This window comes from Portunus trituberculatus, chromosome 38 (assembly GCF_017591435.1).
Source record: "Portunus trituberculatus isolate SZX2019 chromosome 38, ASM1759143v1, whole genome shotgun sequence".
In the NCBI taxonomy this organism is placed as follows: domain Eukaryota; kingdom Metazoa; phylum Arthropoda; class Malacostraca; order Decapoda; family Portunidae; genus Portunus; species Portunus trituberculatus.
The window spans coordinates 31,149,212-31,171,542 of NC_059292.1; the positions used below are offsets into that span (position 1 = coordinate 31,149,212).

The 22,331-nt window shown below is 39.5% G+C and overlaps 1 protein-coding gene across 7 annotated transcripts in view; it reads left to right on the forward strand.

Annotated features, from left to right (window-relative positions):
* Positions 1-5,034: 5,034 nt before the first annotated feature.
* Positions 5,035-22,331, forward strand: part of LOC123514932 (ATP-dependent DNA helicase Q1-like) — a 41,226-nt gene continuing 23,929 nt past the window's right edge. For 2 of the 7 annotated variants that reach the window (XM_045273188.1, XM_045273194.1), the window contains exons 1-6: positions 5,058-5,176; positions 10,945-11,072; positions 13,324-13,417; positions 13,856-14,026; positions 18,879-19,058; positions 19,378-19,508. In XM_045273188.1, coding sequence (XP_045129123.1) covers positions 13,369-13,417; positions 13,856-14,026; positions 18,879-19,058; positions 19,378-19,508 — 531 coding nt within the window. In that variant the 5' untranslated portion in view covers positions 5,058-5,176; positions 10,945-11,072; positions 13,324-13,368. The other 5 variants (XM_045273191.1, XM_045273190.1, XM_045273189.1 and 2 more) reach the window with 5 other exon arrangements.

Below are 22,331 nucleotides of genomic sequence, written 5' to 3' on the forward strand. Positions count from 1 at the left end.
AGGGTTGCATATTATCACCAACCCTCTTTAGCTTATTTACAGAGGAACTGGCTGCTAGATTGAGGAGAATGAATGCAGGTGTAAATGTGGGTAATGATAAGATATGTGTGCTCTTGTGTGCAGATGATGTTGTTGTTATGAGTGAGTCGGCAGAAGAGCTTCAGAGTTTGTTTGATGTTGTAGATGGGTATGGAAGAGACTTTGGAGTGAGGTTTAGCAGTGAAAAGAGCAAGGTAGTGGTTGTGAATGGGTCAGAGGATGAGAGGAACACAGTGTGGAGACTAGGTGAGAACGAGATGCAACAGACAAATGAATACAAGTACCTGGGGATGTGGATGAGTCCGGTTGGCTGCGTGAAGACAAAGAATGAAAAGATAAGCATGGTGAGTCAGTGGGTAGGTCGGCTAGGAAGTGCAGCAAGGATGAGGACGAGTAAATATGACGTGATGCGAGAAGTTTGGAAGAGCGTGGCTGTTCCGAGCATCATGTATGGTATGGATGTGATTGCATGGAATGAGAGCGAACTAGAAAAGTTGGAAATAGGGCAGAATAGAGTTGCAAGAATGGCACTTAATGCACCTAGATATGCAGCAGAAGAGGCTCTTAGGGGAGACATGGGTTGGAGCACTTTTAGAGAAAGGTATGTAAAAGCGACCCTACGGTATAAGGCTAGGTTAGAGCGAATGAATGATGCTAGAATAGTGAGAAAAGTGTTTCTGTGGAATGTCAGGAGTAGCAAGTGAGGGAAAAAGTGTATCAGGATGGTGGTGAAGAGTGGTCTAATAGCTAGTTGGGCTTTTCAGCAGGTAGAAGGAAGGCACTTAGAGAATGACTGGAGTATGATTGTTAGAAATGGAGAGGGTAGAGAATGGGGTATAAGGAAGTGGAGGAGTGAGATAGACAGAGTAGTGAAAGGTATGGGACTGAGTGACTGGAGGAATAGCATTAAGCAAAAGAGTACCTTGGAATGGTATAGAGAGAAAGAGGCCCCAATGTATGAAAAGTGGTATGATAGAAGCCTGGGTGGGGACTTTCTCTTTCGAGCTAGGGCACAGTGCATGGATGGGAATGCAAGGAATTATAGATGGTCTGAGTCCCGCAACAAAGTGTGCCAGATGTGTGACATGGGAGAGGATGAGACGGTGGAGCATGTGGTGCTTGAGTGTGTGAAGTATGCCAGAGACAGGTATGAGATGATGCAAGTGGTACTGAGGGAGCTGGGGCATGACAGAGTGGAGATGACAGGAAGGGAATGGATGTTGGTGCTGTTGGGACTCTGTGGGGAGATGAAGGAAAGGATGATTGAGGCTGTAAAAGAGTTCCTGGAGAGAATGTGGCGTGCTAGATGCAGGAACTAATTGTGTGAAAGATGAGGATTGCCCTCTTTTTTTTTTTTTTTTTTTCTTACAGGCGCTGCCGATACAAAGGCCTGACTCAGAAGAAATTCTGCGTCACCTGTAGCATCAAGATCAAGATCAAGATGTAGATCAATGGGATGGTGCGAGGAAATGAAAGAGATAGACAGAGAGGTGAAGTGGGTGGTAGCTACTGAATATATGAAAGAATGAGATGGAGTGAAAGAGTACTCTGGAATGGTACAAGGAAAAGGAAACTCCGATGTATGAAAGGTGGTATGATGGCAACCTGGGTGGTGATCTTCTCATCCAAACTAGGATACATGCAGTTTATGGATGTGTATGCAAGGAATTACAGGTGCACGGTCTGAGTCCACCAGCAAAGTGTGCCAGATGTGTGACATGAGGGAGGACGAGACGGTGGAGCATGTAATGCTGGAGAAATATGTGAGATTCTTACCTAGATTCTTACCTAGATGGGGCTTAAACCCATCTGGAAACAAGCGATGCCTCCAACCATGAATGCAAAAAGATGTTCTTGAATTAAAGCTTGAGGTTGGCTAATGTTGGCATCACCAAAATGGCTTGGGTAATGATCTGGTAAGACTCATAATGTACTTTATGGAAAATTGATTCAATAAGGCATTTGGCAGATTACCGAGTGCACAGATGAAGAGACTACAAAATTAATCAAAATCATACAGCCTTGGACCAAGAGCAAGGTGAAGTCGTTTGAAGGCCTCTACTGAACGAGCTGAGACAACATTTTCAGGTAGAGAATTCCAGATGTCAATGACTCTATCTGAAAAGAAACGAGCCCTAATGTCAGTGTTACACCGTGTAATAAACAGCTTAAAAGAATGACCTCTTATACCCCTATTCAAATTTCCTACAAATAAATGACTGAGATGAGGGCAATAACCATTCAGAATCTTGAACACCAGAATAAGGTCACCCCTAATCAACCTGCCCTTAACGGAATACAAATTTAGCCGAGCAAGACGTTCACTATAAGACAAATCTTGGTATCCCTCAATTTTCTTGGTCCACCGTCTCTGGACACCTTCCAGCAATTTGAACCAAGCCACAGAAGCGAAATCGATGACGGGGCGAATGTGAAAAATAAACAAGGCCGTTTCTATCTATAGGCGGAAGAGGCGATTGCCTAGGGCCCCCCAAGCCACCAGGGGGCTTCCTGGGTAGCTTGGAAAATTTTAATTTCCTAAGTCACCCAGGGGCTCCGACGAAAAATTGAAATCTAGGGCCCCCCCAAACAGCATCTTGCCCAGGGCCCCCACAAAGCTAGAAACGGCCCTGGAAATAAAGACTGTTTTCATAAAATCAGGAGATCTGCAGACTGTTCCCTTCAAGATAGAGAACCCAACGCCACTAGCCTTTCTAGCAATTTCTCTAACATGGAGGTGGAACTTATTAAGTGAGGCATCCACACGAACTCCAAGGTCCTTGTGATTCTCAACATCCTTAATTGGTTAATCATCAATAAAGTACGGCAGAGGAACAGGTGCATCTCTGAAATTCCCACAAAAATTAATTCGAACACATTTATGAACAGAGAATGCAAGACCCCAGGAGCTACTTGTTCTATGGAGTAGGTTGATATCACTTTGCAGACCGATGTGAGAATGAAGGTGGTCTGACAACGAGGGGGAAGATGCTAAATAAAGTTTTAGATCATCAGCAAACAGACAGAATTTGCAACTTAGTTGAGAGACTACATGATTAATATAAACCAAGAACAGTAAAGGTCCAAGCACAGACCCCTGGGGAACGCCACTAGTGACATTCAATTGGCGACTCGAACTGCCATGTACTACATTCAGTTTCCTATCCAACAAGTAGTCCCTCAACCATCCTAAAAGGCAACCTTCAACACCAATACTAGCCAACATTTTAAGTAATGGCGCATGATTCACTACATCAAAAGCCTTGCAAAAAAAATATATATATATATATATATATATATATATATATATATATATATATATATATATATATATATATATTACATCTGACAAACCACTATCATAGTGCTGGGTAACATAATCATAGGTGTATAGCAGTTGGTCGGAAACTGAGTGGGCAGAACGGAAACCATATTGGTGAGGGAAAGCAGATGACTGTTTTCTAGATATGCTGAGAGTTGAGAAGCAACAATTCTTTCGAAGATTTTGCAACAAACTGAAGTCAAACTTATAGGTCTATAGTTCAGGGGATCAGAATGAACACCACCTTTAAATAATGGCATAACATTTGCACTTTTCCACTGCGAAGGAACACTCATAGTTAAGAGGGATTTGCGATAAAGCATCAGCAGAGGATAGCTTATGGAAAGTGCACATCTCTTAAAAAGATAGAAGGAATACCATCAGGACCCGCACTACTTGAGGGCTGAAGTTAAGAAAGAAAATCCTGAATGGTGAAGAGGTCAAAGCTGTCAACATTAAATATAAATTTACTGTCACATTGATGCCAGGGAAAAGGACTAGGTAATTCAGTACGAGTAAAAACAAACGAAAAAGCAGTTGCAAAATTATTTGCCATATCCACTGGTTCATCGACCCAATCATCAACATTCCGCAGCACCAATAGTCGGTCTCTTAACTTTTTTACTTCGGAGATAGGAGTGGAAACGTGTATTATTTGAGCTATCGGAGACCAGAGTTTTTTTCGTAGTTGGATACACACTGCTGAAGAGTAATGCCGAACTTTGTTGATAGATTTCTAAAATTATGCCAAAACCTCAATGTAAGCGGCGACAGTCTACCAAACTTTTTACGAGCATCCTTATATTTCAACCAGGCCAATCTTTTATCACTCTTAATGGAATTAGGGATTGATCTAGCCCAAGGAGGTTTCTTGGGATTGAATGGCTGCTTCAATGGGATAAACTTCATAAATGTCTCCTGAAGTAAATATAAAAAGCAAGAATATGCTTCCTCAGTGCAAAGACCAGAAAACTTGGAGTCCCAATCAATATCCAAAAGATGAAGATTAATTGGATTATAGTTGCCCTTATAAAAATTGAAATTAAAATCACCAGAACCACTAGTAAAAGGATAATCAGCAGAACAGAATAAGTAATAAAAAATCATAGGAAAGTGGTCGCAACCAGGAAAGGGATCAAGAAGCATTAGATAGGAAATTCTGTTATCTTCAGTAGTACGAATTAAGTCAAGAATATTGTCTGAACGGAGGAAAGTAGGCTGTTTCACCCAATGGATGAGACCTAAGACGGTAAAAGGATCAAGAAATTCACCTTCAACAGTAGAAGCAGCACAAGGAACTTCATAAGAGATACAGGCATTAGATGATATAATTGATTTTGACTGAATTATGGCATAATAGGGATGAAAGAGTGGAGAAGACAGGAAAGGAATGGATGGTGTTGCTGCTGGGACTGTGTAAAGGGACGACTGAAAGGATGATTGATTGATACATTTATTGTTGGCTGTGAAGGAGTATCTGGAATGTGGGGAGCGAGGTATAAGGACAACGAGTGAATAGAATGCTGCTCTTTTTTCTGCTTGTCGTTTGTTTTTTGTCCTCTACAGGATTTGTTGATCCAAAGGCTGGCTCCGGAGCGATCCCGAGTCACTTGTAACATGAAGATCAAGATCAAGACAGGATGTATGCAAGATCAAGTTCAAGATCAGTTGAATGAATGGAGCTTAGATGTGGTAGGTATTACTGAGACTCACCTGCGGGATATGGTGCAGATAGAGGGTAATGAGTTTGTGATGTTAGGAAAAGGACGCAACAAACAGGAGAAGCTAGGAGGCGTAGCCCTGCTCCACAGGAAGGTGAGGAATAAACCTACTAGGGGGAGGAAGGTTTTAGACATAATACTAACAAATATTGAGCATTGTTTAAAGGAAGTTGAGGTAGGAGAGGCTTTAGCAAACAGTGACCATCATATAATTAGATTTATCATTAATTCCAGTAGGGATAATATAGTGAATAAGACTAGAGTCCCAAACTATCAGAAAGGCAATTATGGTAGGTTACGTCAGTTATTAGGAGAGGTAAACTGGGAAGATAGTTTTGGAAATAAAACTGCACAGGAGATGTGGGATATTTTTAAGGTTGTAGTAAAGGGTATAGTGATGCAGTGTATCCCTTACAAAGATATAAGGCAGAGAAACAGGAAGCCATTATGGTGGACTCATGAGATAGGTAGCCAGATCAGAGAGAAGAAGAGGGCATACAGAGAGTTGCAGAAAAGTGGGAAGATGTAGATTTGATTAGGTACAGACAGGTCAGAGATGATTTGAGTAAGGTTATAAAAAAAGTAAAAGGCAGGCAGAGATAAAACTAGCTAGAGCTGGGAGTAAAGATCCCAAAAATTATATAGTTATTACAAGGTCAGTGATAAAAGAAATAAGGATAGGATTGGACCACTCAGAAAAGATGGTGTAGTAGTGGATCAAAATGAAGACATAGTAGAATTATTGAATGAACAATTTTCTTCAGTATTTACTAGGAAAGAATAGGAAATCCTGTTACAAACAGTGTGACGAGTAGTTTAAGAGCTTTAGAAAATATTGATATAAAACCGGAATTGTTAGGAAATTTATTCTTGAACTAGACGATAGGAAAGCTAGTGGTCCTGATGAGCTACATGCCAGAGTACTTAGGGAGGGTGTAGACAGTATTTCTGAAGCACTTAAGTTAATCTTTGAAAGATCACTTAGGTTTGCTGAGATACCTCAGGACTGGAAGTTAGCTAATGTTACTCCAATATTTAAAAAAGGTAGGAAGGATGATGCGAATAATTATAGACCGATCAGTTTAACTAGTATAGTATGTAAGATACTAGAGAAAATCATTAAGGGTAGTATTTGGGAGCATTTAAATGAGAATAGATTAATTAGAGATACCCAACATGGCTTTAGATCAGGGAGGTCCTGTCTTACAAATTTGCTCGATATCTTAGAATATATTACCAAGGAGTTAGATGATGGAAATAGCATAGATGTTATATATCTAGATTTTAGCAAGGCGTTTGATAAGGTACCGCATAGGAGGCTAGTGTACAAATTGAGACTACATGGGATAGGGGGTAGGTTAGTTGATTGGATTAGTGAATGGCTTTCTGATAGGAAACAGAGAGTAGTATTAAATGGGGCAATGTCTGAGTGGAAGGAAGTGGTTAGTGGGGTACCCCAAGGATCAGTGCTAGGACCTCTTCTTTTCTTGGTGTACATTAACGATTTAGATATAGGAATTAGTAGCAAAGTATCAAAGTTTGCAGATGATACTAAGATAGCATGTGCAGTACAGGGTGAAAAGGACAATTACAGAATACAACGAGACCTGGACAGGCTGATAGCATGGGCAGACAGGTGGCAGATGGAGTTTAATTCTAAAAGTGTCAGGTTATGCATTTAGGTAAAGACAACACAAACTTTAACTATGAGATGGAGGGATGTTGGCTAGAGGCAGTAGAGGAAGGAAAGGATTTAGGAGTAGTGATAGACAGGACTATGAAATTTTCAAAGCAATGTTTAGAAGCAAGAAATAGGGCAAATAGGATCCTGGGTTTTATAAATAGAAATGTTAGTTATAAAAGTAAGGAAGTGGTGCGTAGCTTATATAATTCCTATGTTAGGCCCCATTTAGAGTATTGCATACAGGCCTGGTCACCCCACTATAGGCAGGATATCAACATGTTAGAAGCAGTTCAGAGAAGAGCAACTAGGATGATACCAGCATTAAAGCGCCTGGAGTATAGAGATAGATTAAAGGAATTAAACATGTTTTCATTTGAGAGGAGATGTATAAGAGGGATATGATAGAGTTATTTAAAATGTTCTCAGATACAAACTACATAGATGTGAGATCTTTCTTTACCTTAGAGGAGGGAAGTAGGACTAGAAATCATGGCAGGAAGATTAGAAAGCAAGGCTGCAGGTTAGATATAAGAAAATATTTCTTTAGTCATAGGGTGGTAGACTTCTGGAATGCATTGCCAGAGAGGGTTGTAAATAGCACTAGTTTGACAATGTTTAAAAACAGATTAGATAAGCACTTAAATTTATTAGATTTATAATTATGTATAGCACTGCATGATAGTTTTATAAGAAATTTACTATAGTTAAACAAGACATGATCCCCATGTATGGGGATTACAGATTGTAGAGGAATTCGCTGCAGGACTTAGCCCTGTTAATGGGCCAAATATTTAGAATTAGTATATAATGTATTGTGTACTTGTAAGTGTATCTTTAAGTACTGATGACGAGGTCGCTGTGCGACTGATACAGGATAACCTAGATGGGCCCTGGTGGCCCTTTGTTATCCTATCATTTATGTTATGTTATGTTATGTTATGTTAATCTGAGAATGGAAGAGCTGGACATAGGAGACAGTGCTGAGAGTGAGGACGTGTTAGCTGTTCGAGTGGAGGGTAGAAATGAGAGTGGCATGAGCTGAGAGGATAGTTGTAGTGGTAGTGTATATGACAGTGGAAGGCGATAGAGCAGCTAGGGAGAATAGTAGAAAATACAGTGTTTTGAAAAAGATTGTAAGAGTTTATGCTGGAGAGAGAAAGAGTGAGTGATTGTTATGGGAGACATGAATGCTCACGTAGGTATGTTAGGTGAACAAATGAATAGGAATGGTGAGATGCTGGATGAGTTTGTGAATGAGATGAACTTGGAAAATCTGAATGAGACCCTGGCTGAAGGACGAGTGACTTGGTGTGCAAGGAACCAGGAGTCTGCGATTGACTACATGCTAGTGAATGGGAGAATGCGTGAAATTGTTGACCGTATGTGGATAGATGAAGATGGGATGATTGACATAGTCTCAGACCATAACATGCTGGTGCTAGAATGTAAGTTGAATGGAAGAGACGGAACAAATGCCAAGGTCAAGAGGAAAAAGTGGAGGTTGAGAGATGCAGGATGGGAAAATTTCCAGGTGGACTTGAGCGAGAGAAGATGGGAGGATGAGAGCCTGAATGGTGTGGATGAACTGAATGACAGATTTGTAGAGAATGTGAAGAACGCAGCAGCCAGTCAGATAGGGTATGTAAGAACAAGTGCTAGAAAGCATAAAAGTAGGCCGTGGTGGAATGATGAGATTAGAGATGCTAGGAAGGAAAGGAAGAGACTGAATAGGGTGTGCAGACAGTTAAGAAAGAGGAGACATGAGAGTGAGGAGGCTGAAAGTGAGTACCTGAATGCATGGACAGCGTATGTGAGTCAGCAGCGAGTGACGAAGCGAAAGATAATGAATGCTAAAGTTAAATGTGAGAAAAGTGTGATTCAGTCCCTTAGAGAGAAAGGTGTGGAAGGTGGTCGTGAATGGTACAGATTCCTGAGGGGTGAGGGGACTGTGAGAATGTGGAGAGCCTGAAGGTGAATGGGGCAGTGGTGACTGATAAGGAAGAAATGAGAAGGGAAATAAAAGAGTTTTGGGAAGAGATTGGAGGTGTAGGTGAGGTCTTTGATGTGGATGAAGGACGTGTGACACTGGAGAGAAAGGATGCAGACGAGTTGAATGAAAGGATCAGCAGGGAGGAGGTGGAGAAATGTGTGAAGAAGCAGAAGAATGGGAAGGCAGCAGGGCCGGATGAGATACCTTATGAATTGTACAAAAATGGAGGAGAGGTTGTGATTGATAGGATGACTGAGTTGTTTAACCAGGTGTGGGAGGAGGAGAGAGTGCCGAGAATGTGGAATGAATGCAGGGTGACTTTGCTGCATAAGGGAGGGTACAAGAGTAAGAATGAGTTGAAAACTACAGGCCGATTGCGTTAGTTAACACAGTAGGAAAAGTGTTCAGTGCGGTTTTGAATGAAAGATTGTGTAAATGGATTGAGAGAGATGGAGTGTTAGGTGAAGAGCAGAATGGGTTCCGTGTGGACAGGAGAGCTGAAGACAATATGTTTGTGGTGAATGAATTGATTGAGAGAAAGAAGAAAGATGGTAGCAAGTTATACTTAGGTTTTCTAGACATAGAGAAAGCATATGATAGGGTGAACAGAGAAATGCTAGGTAGAGTGCTAGAAAAGATTGGGTTAAGTGCAAAGATAGTTAACATAGTGCAAAGTATGTATGTGGATACAAGAGCTAAGTATAAACTAGGAGATGTAGAGACAGACTGGGTGAAGAGTGAAAGAGGAGTTAGGCAGGGTTGCATATTATCACCAACCCTCTTTAGCTTATATACAGAGGAACTGGCTGCTAGATTGAGGAGAATGAATGCAGGTGTAAATGTGGGTAATGATAAGATATGTGTGCTCTTGTATGCAGATGATGTTGTTGTTATGAGTGAGTCGGCAGAAGAGCTTCAGAGTTTGCTTGATGTTGTAGATGGGTATGGAAGAGACTTTGGAGTGAGGTTTAGCAGTGAAAAGAGCAAGGTAATGGTTGTGAATGGGTCAGAGGATGAGAGGAACTCAGTGTGGAGACTAGGTGAGAATGAGATGCAACAGACAGATGAATACAAGTACCTGGGGATGTGGATGAGTCCGGTTGGCTGCGTGAAGACAAAGAATGAGAAGATAAGCATGGTGAGTCAGTGGGTAGGTCGGCTAGGAAGTGCAGCAAGGATGAGAGCGAGTAAATATGACGTGCTGCGAGAAGTTTGGAAGAGCGTGGCTGTTCCGAGCATCATGTATGGTATGGATGTGATTGCATGGAATGAAAGTGAACTAGAAAAGTTAGAAATAGGGCAGAATAGAGTTGCAAGAATGGCACTTAATGCACCTAGATATGCAGCAGTAGAGGCTCTTAGGGGAGACATGGGTTGGAGCACTTTTAGAGAAAGGTATGTAAAAGCGACCCTACGGTATAAGGCTAGGTTAGAGCGAATGAATGATGCTAGAATAGTGAGAAAAGTGTTTCTGTGGAATGTCAGGAGTAGCAAGTGGGGAAAAAGTGTGTCAGGATGGTGGTGAAGAGTGGTCTAATAGCTAGTTGGGCTTTTCAGCAGGTAGAAGGAAGGCACTTAGAGAAGGACTGGAGTATGATAGTTAGAAATGGAGAGGGTAGAGAATGGGGTGTAAGGAAGTGGAGGAGTGAGATAGACAGAGTAGTGAAAGGTGTGGGACTGAGTGACTGGAGGAATAGGATTGAGCAAAAGAGTACCTTGGAATGGTATAGAGAGAAAGAGGCCCCAATGTATGAAAAGTGGTATGATGGAAGCCTGGGTGGGGACCTTCTCTTCCGAGCTAGGGCACAGTGCATGGATGTGAATGCAAGGAATTATAGATGGTCTGAGTCCCGCAGCAAAGTGTGCCAAATGTGTGACGTGGGAGAGGATGAGACGGTGGAGCATGTGGTGCTGGAGTGTGTGAAGTATGCCGGAGACAGGTATGAGATGATGCAAGTGGTGTTGAGGGAGTTGGGGCATGACAGAGTGGAGATGACAGGAAGGGAATGGATGGTGGTGGTGCTGGGACTGTGTGGGGAGACGAAGGAAAGGATGATTGAGGCTGTAGAAGAGTTCCTGGAGAGAATGTGGCGTGCTAGATGCAGGAACTAGTGGTGTGAAAGATGGTGATTGCCCTCTTTGTTGTTTGTTTTTTGTTTTTTTATTATTAATATTATTTTCCCTACAGGCGCTGCCGATACAAAGGCCTAACTCAGAAGAAATTCTGCGTCGCCTGTAGCATTAAGATCAAGATCAAGACTGCGAGGGGCGCGCTATAACAGTGACAGCGCAGCGGACCGGTACATAAACAAACCGGTAGTATGGCTAGGGATTGTTTTTATTTTGTTGGTTTTATCAGGTTGAGTGCAAGCAGTGATAGATGTTTCGCCTCCAGCAGTATCCGCAGAAACGTGTTACACATTGTATTATGAAACAGCAGAACATCAATCGACACTAATAGAAATTCGCTGCTCACACGTGCAAGCTTGGGTTAGGAGAGAAGGCTTTTGAGTGGTGGAAATATTTACAATGTCAGGCCTTGTCCAGACAGGCTCAGTGGGCATTATGGTTGGCTGGCAAGTTCTAATGGCCACGTGGCCAGTCAGTGTTTCAGCAGGCATGCCCAGTGATGCTGATTGATTATGCTTTGTGGTACGATAAACACGGCATCCAGTGGTACTTATTTTATTTTTTTTTATTTATTTATTTATTTTTTTTTTGTATTGCAGTTTCAGCCAATACACCACACGTAACTATACACATTCTGATGGTTTACATCACACTTCTACAAGCATTTCTAACCCTATTTTATCCTATCGAAAATTAGTAATAAATTCAGCACGAGCCTTCAAATGTGCGGTGTTTGATCCCCAAGCTTGTTAGACTGAAGGAAACAGAAATTTAAGATAGGGTGTATTGGCTCAAACTGCAAATTTACCTTTTTTTTTTTTCTCACACGTTCACAAAACCCTTAGTATGATATTATACGACAGTATTAAGTATATACAGCTGGCTTTGGATTTCTCCTGAGCCAGATTTGTGTATCCACCCTCAAGTGGGAACTGTTGCAAATAAAACCCTTCAAACCATGTTGGAAAATAAATCACTACCATGCTTTACATCTAACCTAACATAACCTCGGCTTCACTACTGTGTTTTACATAATCTAACCTAACAGAAATGTAACCTGCAAAATAATCTTACCTTATTAAAGAGGTGTAGAGCTTACTGCCGTGAAGCTTAGGTTGGGTTAGCTTTAGGTCAGGTTAGAATACGTAAAGCTCAGTAGTGATTCATTTTCTGGCAGCAGTGATTTATATCTAACATGGCAATAAATGTTTCAGTAAATATTCACTAGAGGTCCTTCATTTGACAACTATGATTACTTATCTACTTATTTCGTTGTTTTTTGAGGGAATAGTTAATTTGGTCTATTTTGGCATTTCCAACCACCTAAACCAATTCAAACTTAATCTAAATTGATCTAATCTAACTTTTTGGCAAGATGTGTTGATTTTCAAAAGCATCAATATGATTCAAATAATAGCCATGCATGTTGAAAAACTAATAGGCATGAAGTAAAGTACTACCACAACATGCAGTCATGTCATGTTCTGTTGACAAGGAGCAATAGTAAACATTAACCATTGTTTAATTTCCAGCAGATCCTGTTTAGGAGTAGATACAAAAACCTGGCTTGGTAGAAATCTTGAGTGAGCCATACCATCAAGAGTGTTGTGACATTTTTCCACCATTTTATACTATTGCATGATAAGATATGTATACTATATATGCATTTTGTGAAGGTGTGAAAGGAAACGATAAAACAATAAAGAGGCATAGTTAAACTGGACCATTACATATTTTAGTTTTACTCTATAACAATGGATGGTAAGGGTTCAGTATAACTCTGGCACCTTGTTTTTGACTAATTTCTTCAAGGCCCTCATAAAACCCATTGTATACATGTAATACCATAGTATAAAGTCTCAGTAGAATGCCACCAACTCTCTACCAGCCCAAATTCAATTAGTAAATTATATATATATATATATATATATATATATATATATATATATATATATATATATATATATATATATATATATATATATATATATATATATATATATATATATATATATATATATATATATATATATATATATATATATATATATATATATATATATATATATATATATATATATATATATATATATATATATATATATAATAAGTAAATAAAAATAAATAATTTACTGCACCACCTGACATTCCTTTTAAACCTTTAACCAATGATCTTGTCCTGGATTCTACCTGTAGATTTAAAATTGTATTTGATCCCACTGATATTTTACTTGTTTAAATACAAGTGTTGTAAATCTCATTTTTTTAATGTTTTCACTTTAACAAAGCTTTGTTGACTTTTTAAGTAGATACAAGAATATAACTTGCAAAGTAATATGTACTATATATATTGATCTTTTTTTTTATTATTTTTACTATTGTTATTTTTTATAGTATTGTTAGCTAAGCTTGCCCTATTTAATTTGTATTTTGACAGATTATATGGTACAAAGTCTTGGTGCTGTTATCATACACTCATACAATGGATGAATGTGAAGTAATTGAAGTCAAAGAAACATATGCATCTCAAGGTGAGTTGTTTTTAACTAAAGAAACTTCATATATTATATATATATATATATATATATATATATATATATATATATATATATATATATATATATATATATATATATATATATATATATATATTGAAGTCAACAGCGAGGTCTGAATTATTCTTTTTGTACAGCGTATTTTGTGTCTCGCACAAGGGTGCGTCGTCCGGTTTTAGTTGGTAGACGAACGCACCCTTGTGCGAAAGACACAAAATACGCTGTACAAAAAGAATAATGCAGACCTCGCTGTTGACTTCAATAGTACATGCATTCAAAATGGTCTACTCCCGAAATATATATATATATATATATATATATATATATATATATATATATATATATATATATATATATATATATATATATATATATATATATTATGTTGATCATTAGTGCCTGACTATTCCACAGACCCTGCCACAGACCTGAAAAAAGTTGAATTGGCAATAAAAAAAGTCACACAAGAGATCCAGGTACTTCAGGGTCATAAACAGCAATTGATTGCCAAGAGAGAGAAATTAAGAGATGCTATTCAACAGAATAAGTCTGCTCAACTTGCCCAAAAAGACTGGGATAGGAAGGGTAAGTTTATCATTATTATTGTTGTTTTTATTATTATTATTATTATTATTACTGTTGTTGTTGTTATTGTGGGAATGTAATGACAAGTTATAATAGCTAGGCGGATATATGACTAAATTGTTCATTTTGGGTTAAAAGCATGACATTTGGCAGAAAGTTAGGCTAGGCCTATATGATGATTTTCAGATATGGGGCCATCATGAACTCTGCCCAGGAGGCGAATGGCAGCCATTTTCCAATATGGCCGCCAGTAAAATGTACATAACCTAATTCAGGGTAATTTTGTCAGCATAACGTGTTTAAAAGTGGATTAAATGCTTTCAGATTAATAAGATATTTATTATGACGTTCTGAGGGTAACTACATATTTGACCTATGATGACCTATGATGACCTTGGTTGACCTTAAAATGACAATTTTTGCGAAAATAGGGGAAATACCCCTTTTTTACCCAAAACATCATATTTTTCGGATTTTTGTCCTCGGTAAGTTTTATTACCATAGTATCGCTCGGTCGAGTCAATCTCCGACCGTCATCAGGCGGTTGCTGACCCTGAGAAAGGCCTAATAATATGTTGAATATGGACAACCTACTTCAAAAATACGTAAACAAAGCTGAACCGTTACGCGAACTTGAGCCCTATATGTAGGTAATACATAGTGGTACACAATACACTCGTACAATACACTCAATACACAAAGAGTGGGGTACAAAATGTCATTACTACACAAACTATACACTGACGGTCCAGTACCGTACACACCGAGCCTCAGCCGATAGCCCCAGTGAGTGTCACTGTTAGTTTTCACAGTCACCTCCACACTGGCAGAGAGCAGTACACCTCAAGGCCGCCTTGTTGCACTTGCAGTGACCTCTGCAACCTTTTCTGCAGCCACAGCACAGCAGCTCTCGAGAGGAGATGCTGGCCTCAGGAAGGGTAGTCCACAGTGGCTTCCAGTCTGGTGGCTCTGTCCAACCCCAGTCTCCTGGAGATGGAAGGGCAGGAGCGGCAGTAAAGGCTTGCCCCCAGATGTGGCCAGCCTGGTAGACTGCCCTCTTGGCATGCTGCACCAGTGCAGCTCTCGTTGGCGGCAGCGATTCCATTGGCATGCCCCGCTTGGTGAAGAGATGCTGGCGCACTTCGTCAATGCTGTCCAGGTCACTGGTGCGGTCATACAGGAAGACTGTGAAGTGCTCCAGCATGGTCATAGCTTCATCATCTATCTCTCCAGGAGCATCGCACAGGAGACCAAACGTGGCTGTTACATCATCAAAGGCATTCCAGGTCTGCCATGCTAGCTTCTTCCCTCTTCTGGTGAAGGATGAGACGACATCACACCCTGTGTAAGCATGGAACATAGGTAGAGCAGTGGCTCTTTCAGGACCAATGCGAGATGCTATTTCGTCGGCAGGTATGTATTTGAAGTTCTGGCCAGTCCCAAAAGCAATCCACAGGTGCTTTAAGTGTAGCCTTGGCACTGCAGCGACTGACAGGACCACCACATCGGTATCAACTGTACGCAGGACAATCTTCTGGCATCCTTGTCGGACAGCATCAGCAGTGTGCAGCAGCATTCTTGTGTCGGCTTCTTCCTGAGTACAGGGGCTCAGTGCTGCAGTGATGCTTTCATCTGGTGGATTGCAAAGAACACCATCACCTAGGGTGGCAACAAGCTGCTTTCCATCTGGTCGGTGCTGCATTTTCATTGTGCATCTAGCCAGGAATGTGAACAGTTCCTGCTTGTTTGCATCAAGTCTCAGAAACTGCTGCCAGTTGCCAGGTAAGTTGTTGTTCCCTTGAACCCGGCGTCTGATCCCCTTTCCGCGGCGCTTTCTGGTTTCAGACTTCAAGCTGTTCTCAAGGTACTGGTCCCACACTATATCCACCCTGTCTGCTCGCTCCAGCTGCTTTTCAATGTAAGGCAAGAAGACTTTGTCTGCATAGTCATTGAATGTTGTGCAAACAACTGGCTTCAGCATGTTCACAAGCGCAGCACCATCGAGGATGATCGCATCAGAATCGGGAGCATCAATGCTACACTCAACACTGCTAGTGAGGCAGTCAAGAAGATCTGACTTCTTGCCCTGGCGTAACTTGCCATCCTGAGACAGAGACGGTGGGCACCTCTGATTTTCGTGTCTGAAGAATTCATTTAGATCACCGTCTCGTGATTGACACGCAATGTACAGTCGCGAAAATAGTGAGCAGTCACTCTTAAGAGACTGTAACTTGGACGTGGACTGGGACTTGCCTCTTGCTGGAGGTTGTCCGAACAGTTGGAGTTTGTTCTTCGTGATCCTGTCACTGAGAGGCTTGCTGCCATTCACGAGGCGCTCTTCAACAAAGGACTGATACTGCTGTACTCCAAGTTCTTCAGCCTGACGAACGGACTTGGCAGCTTCTTCATCCATGATGTCATGGGTGTCAAGACATATCAACCTAAGTTAAATATTAGTTATTAGTAGGTAAATAGGACCATGGCTGGAAATTTATTAATTGACATATTTTACCAAGCTTGGCCTTGAGGCACGTGTCCTAAGAAAGTCATATTCTGGTCATGGTGAGTTGGTCACCTAGCTAACATCCACGAAAAATTTGGGCTTCGTAAGCTCATGAGGAGCCGAGATATTAGTCGTGGGTACTTTGCCCCCACAAGTACCCCTTAGGGTCAATTAAGCCTGAATAGGGTTAATGGAGCAAAATTCTAGCATTTTGGGGTTCAAAATTTTTTTATGACCACAAAATTCATTTTGAACTTCTGATATTAAAATCTGGATTTATTTCGTATATTTTTCAATTTGACCTGACATGACCTAAGATGACCTTTACCTGACATTGACCTCATAAATAGATAAACTGATGTAAAGTTAATCTCCATGTCAAATATCAATCGCCTTGGGCGAAAAATGGGCTAGTTATAAAAGCTACAGCTGAGTTACCTACGAAATAGTCGATTTGTGACGAAAATTTTGACTTTTGACACGTTATAAGTCCCACATTTTTTGACCAATTTCCAATGTTATTTTTTTTGTTAGAAGCCCTATGAATTCTTCTTAGGATGTGGGTTTGGTTTTTGCTCCCTGTTTTTTGGTTTTGGAACAGTCCTCGAAAAACCGTAGGGAGGGGGCATATAATATTCTACTGGCGGCCATATTGGAAAATGGCTGCCATTCGCTTCCTGGGCAGAATTCATGATGGCCCCATATCTGAAAATCTTCATAAGGGTCTAGACTAACTTTGTGCCAAATGCCATGCTTTTAACCCAAAGTGAACAATTCGGCCATTTTTTGTCATATATCCGCCTAGCTATCATAAGCTGGATACTCTCTCTTCCTCTCGAATCTTCTAGAATCTTCCATACCTGTCTGTATGTCTCGTGGCCATGTGTGCTGCTACGCTAGGCAATGATCTTAATAACTAATAAAAAAACTTAATATTATTATCCCCGGCACTACAAAACAACAACCAAACAACTGCAAACAACACTCCTGAGGCACTGAGGTAGCTTGGTGCTCCAGCATGCTGTCAGCTGATCGTGCAGTGCTGTGCGCAATCTGTTCACCGCGTTTGTTATTGTTCACACTCCAAAGCAAAGTTCGTCCTCCAATGCAAACAAAACACTATTTTTTTGTTCGTTATCCAAATTGTTCAGACTCAAAAACGTTCGTATTCCAAGGTACCACTCTATCTTGAAGTAAAAAAAAATTATCACATGATAGCTCATATATCAAAAAAACTCATATCTCAGGCAGCGCATATCTCAAGGTACCACTGGATTCACAATTATAGGCACAAGCACTCCCATACATCATAGCCTCTAATCACCCTAGTCAGTAATTCATTATACCTCTACTATGTAAGGATCACTTGCTGAGCTTGTATGGCAATCTCTATAACATGGTCTAACAACAATCGTGATGTACCTGTGTTTACCCTCACTGCATCATAACAGACCCTTCCTCCTTGCTATACCTGACTTGATATATTCATTATGCCTGATGCAGGAGAAAATGTTGTCAAAGACATCACTTAAGACTATGATGCTATTCATGCATTCACAGCTCTCCTTTACTACTACACACAACTATTCTTCCTCATTTCTTTCACATCTTTATTTCAGCAATCTTAATATTTTATGAATCTATTTTACTTATAGTTTTTACCTTTGTTTTATTTTATCTTTTACATTCACATAAAGTCCAGTTACTTTCTCCAAGCACTCTTTCTGTTCTCTGCACTTTCCCAAATCATCATGTCATTTATTGCTCAATTCAGTCTGCTAACTCTTCTAACATCACTGCTCCTTCACAGTACTATATTCCTAACTCTGTCTATGGATGCCACTTCACATGTTTCTTATTACTTGTTGGCTGTGTGTTTATAAAAGGAGAGGAAAGCTAAAGCTCTAACTGACTGTTTTTAACCTCTCTCATTGTTGTAATATTGAATCTCTTGTTGTTTTCATGGTAACTATTCTTATGATCTTGTTAACTGCATGTTTCCTTTCTTTCTGTTCATTCATTGCACAAGATTTTTGTCTCCTGACTTCTCTAATGCAAGTGTAAGTCAGTGTTCTCAATCATTTATATATTTTTCTGGTAAACTGGAACTCCTTGCTTGCTTCAATATTTCCTCCTCCTTAGAACTTGAACTCTTTCTGGATGATCTATACTGATCTCTCTTTTGGGAATGGCACTTCACTGAATTGGCCACTGCCCCTCTTATATGTATTTAGAAAAGTCCTGTATCAGCTTATCTTTAATGTTCTGTATAATAGAAGTCTTGTTATATCAGCAGCTTTGGTTACTGGTTTTACTGTTATAATCTAAGGTGGATGTTGATTTATGCAGATTTTCCGTGGTCAAAGGAGTTGCAGAACATACAAGAAAACACATTCAAGATACCCAAGCTACGAGCACATCAGTTACCCACCATGAATGCTACACTGTCTGGTGAGGATTGTATCCTTATCATGCCCACAGGAGGAGGAAAGTCTCTTTGCTATCAACTTCCAGCTCATGTTTCTAAAGGTATTTTTATTTTTTTATTTATTTATTTATTTTTCTTTTTTTTTCTCTTTTTATAGAATAATGAATTACTATTTTATCATAACCAAACAAGATAGAAATGATCATTGTATTTGATTTAGCTTTTCATTGGTGATTTCCTTGTATTCTATATTTTTTCCATCCGATGGTGAAAGGTCCTCACTTTTTATTATTTATCATGTTTTCACTATTATTTTTTACATCTGAATATCTTGCATATAAGGGTGTGTGTGTGTGTGTGTGTGTGTGTGTGTGTGTGTGTGTGTGCAAAAGCAAGATTACAATTCCACCATATTTCTAGGTGTCACATTGGTTGTCTCCCCTCTGGTTTCCTTGATGGAAGATCAAATCATGGGTCTGAAAGCCCTAAACATTGAAGCACAAATGCTGTCAGCATCATCAACCAGAGAACAAGTTAATGGTGTACATGTGGTGAGTTGAACAAAGCTGTGTTCTCAGCAGGATTTTTTTTTTTTTTTTTTTTTTTTTTTTCCAACAAATTGATTTATTATCAAGAACTTTGAGGTAGATAATTTAAGTAGTCATTCCATTCAGATTTTACTGATTTTGGTCAATAAGTTGGTCATGTTATATTGATTACGAAGAGTGGGAATTATTATTATTATTATTTTTCTTTTATTTATTTTTTGTTTATTTTTTTTCCAAAGGAAATCTAATTACTACATCCATTCCATTAATCTACATTCTATTACAGGACCAATTCCTTTTTATCTTTCTTGGACCTATATTTTTCTTTCTTGAAGCCATTATCTTTTGTTATAACCTTATTACTGACCTCAACATTTTTTTTATGCCCTCCTTGTTATAACCCTTATACCGCTCAAAGACTTCCATTAGGTCTTCTCTTAACCTATACAGTATTTGGCTTTGTCAGAGATAGAGGTCTTGTCAGATTGCCTTTTTTTTTTTTTTTTTTTTTTTTTTTTTATATATATATATATATATATATATATATATATATATATATATATATATATATATATATATATATATATATATATATATATACACACACACACACACACACACACACACACACACACACACACACACACACACACACACACACACAGTAAAACCTCGCTTGATGAACATCTCTAGGGACGAACAATTCAGGAGACGACCAAAAAATTTGTCAATATATCGACCCAGTGGACGAACGCGGTGCGAGCCATTTGTGTGATAGCCAACCCGGCTATCACATAACAATAAAACAAAACATAAGCACAAAAGAAAATAGAAACAGGAACATATGAAAAATATTACATAACATAATCTCCGTGCCACCACGATTTTCTCCTGTTTTTCTTGGGCATGGTGATGTTACTGGCGCGCTCTACTGTAGCTTCCTCGGCGTTATCCTCGCTGCTCTGGTGGCTCTCAGTGTTGCTGTCATCATCATCCTGGCCATGTCCAGGTACTGCAGATTGTGGCACATCCACTGCAGCTATTTCCTCGCTCACCTGGCAAGGAACATCGCCCTACTGCCCGCTCCTCTCACACTGAGCATCACCGAGGATCAAAGGAACTTCCTGGCCACGTACCTTTAACTTCCCTTCTTGGAAGTCCAAACTTGCTCCCACATGCGTGAGGAAGTCAATCCCCAGCAGGCAAACGTTGATGTTCACTATAACGGGCCCCCACATAGCAGCACTGACTTGTTACGCTACACAGCTGTTGTGTAGCTCTGGCACGCTGCGCACATCTAAAGTCCTCTCTCCTGACCGTCTTCTTGGATCTTGTCTGTCTTCCTCCCCATCCTCCTCTCCTCCATTCCATCATGCCATCAACGTCCAGTCTCTCAAGTAAATAACCTTTTCTTTTTTATTAATTTTATTATCATGTAGAAAGCATTTAGGTAAGTCAAACAATTTAGGTGTTCTATAATTATTTCGTTCATGTCATGCATACATTAAAGGTCTATTTTGAATGGGTTTTATGGACAAAAGTATGATGTTTTTTTGTGGTCTGGGACGGATTAATGGTATTTCAATACATTCTTATGGGTAAAATTGATTCAGGGGACAAACAAATCGGGTGACGAGCAGGATTTAGGAACGAATTATGGTCGTGAGCTGAGGTTTTGCTATATGTATATATATATATATATATATATATATATATATATATATATATATATATATATATATATATATATATATATACAGGCAACACCCACTTAACGAAGGTTCACACAATGAAATATCACTACAACGAAAGTTTAATTTTACTACCGTCTGCTCGTTTAACGAACACTAAACTCACTTTAACAAAGCTTTATCCAGGTAATTTTTTCCAAGTTTGAAAGCCCCGCCGTATCACACAAGCCGACAGGCTTTTGAATACACCAGCGCCTCGTGGACAATACGCACACCACTCACTCCCCCTGTTCAAAACAATAACAGCGTCAGTAGCAGCTTGTCTTCCCTCGCTCAACTTACCACCAAAGTGCCCTGCAATGTCGCCTAGCGTTGCTAAGAAGACCAGGAAGTCTCTTACTCTGGATATTATTCACAGACATGAGAGGCAAGAAAACTAATAGCATTGCTCGCTACCATCTTGACTCCATCTACTGTCTCTACTATTTCCAAGTCAGCAGACTCAATTAAGAAGGCTGGTGAGACCGTATCTTCCTTGCAAGCTAAAAGAACCACCTGAACTCGTGACTCTACAATGGATAAAATGGAAAGTCTTGTGGAAATGTGGTACATAAGTTTTGTATGTTATACAATGATCTGCCCTTTGTTTACATTCCACAGGTTGCAGGTTAGTGTCTTTTCCGTTTCACTCTCCCTCCCTTCATAAATTTAAGATCATCAACATTATAAAGTTACGTACATATATACATTAGTATACATTATAATGACTTAAATTAAACTGCGTAAATGTTTAACTTCATAATTTTACTTTCATTAAACCTTTCACTGTACTATGATGCACTCTCGCTTTGTTTACTCTCAATGGAAGTTCAAGTCAGGGGTTAAACTTGTTATAATCGGTTCACTTAACGAAGTTTTGCTTAACGGATTTTTAGAACGTAACTTCGTTAAACGGGATTGCCTGTATATATATATATATATATATATATATATATATATATATATATATATATATATATATATATATATATACACACAGGCAACCCCGTTTAACGAAGGGTTATGTTCTAAAATACACTTCGTTAAGTGAAACTGTTGTTTAACCGATTATAACAAGTTTAACCCCTGATTTGAA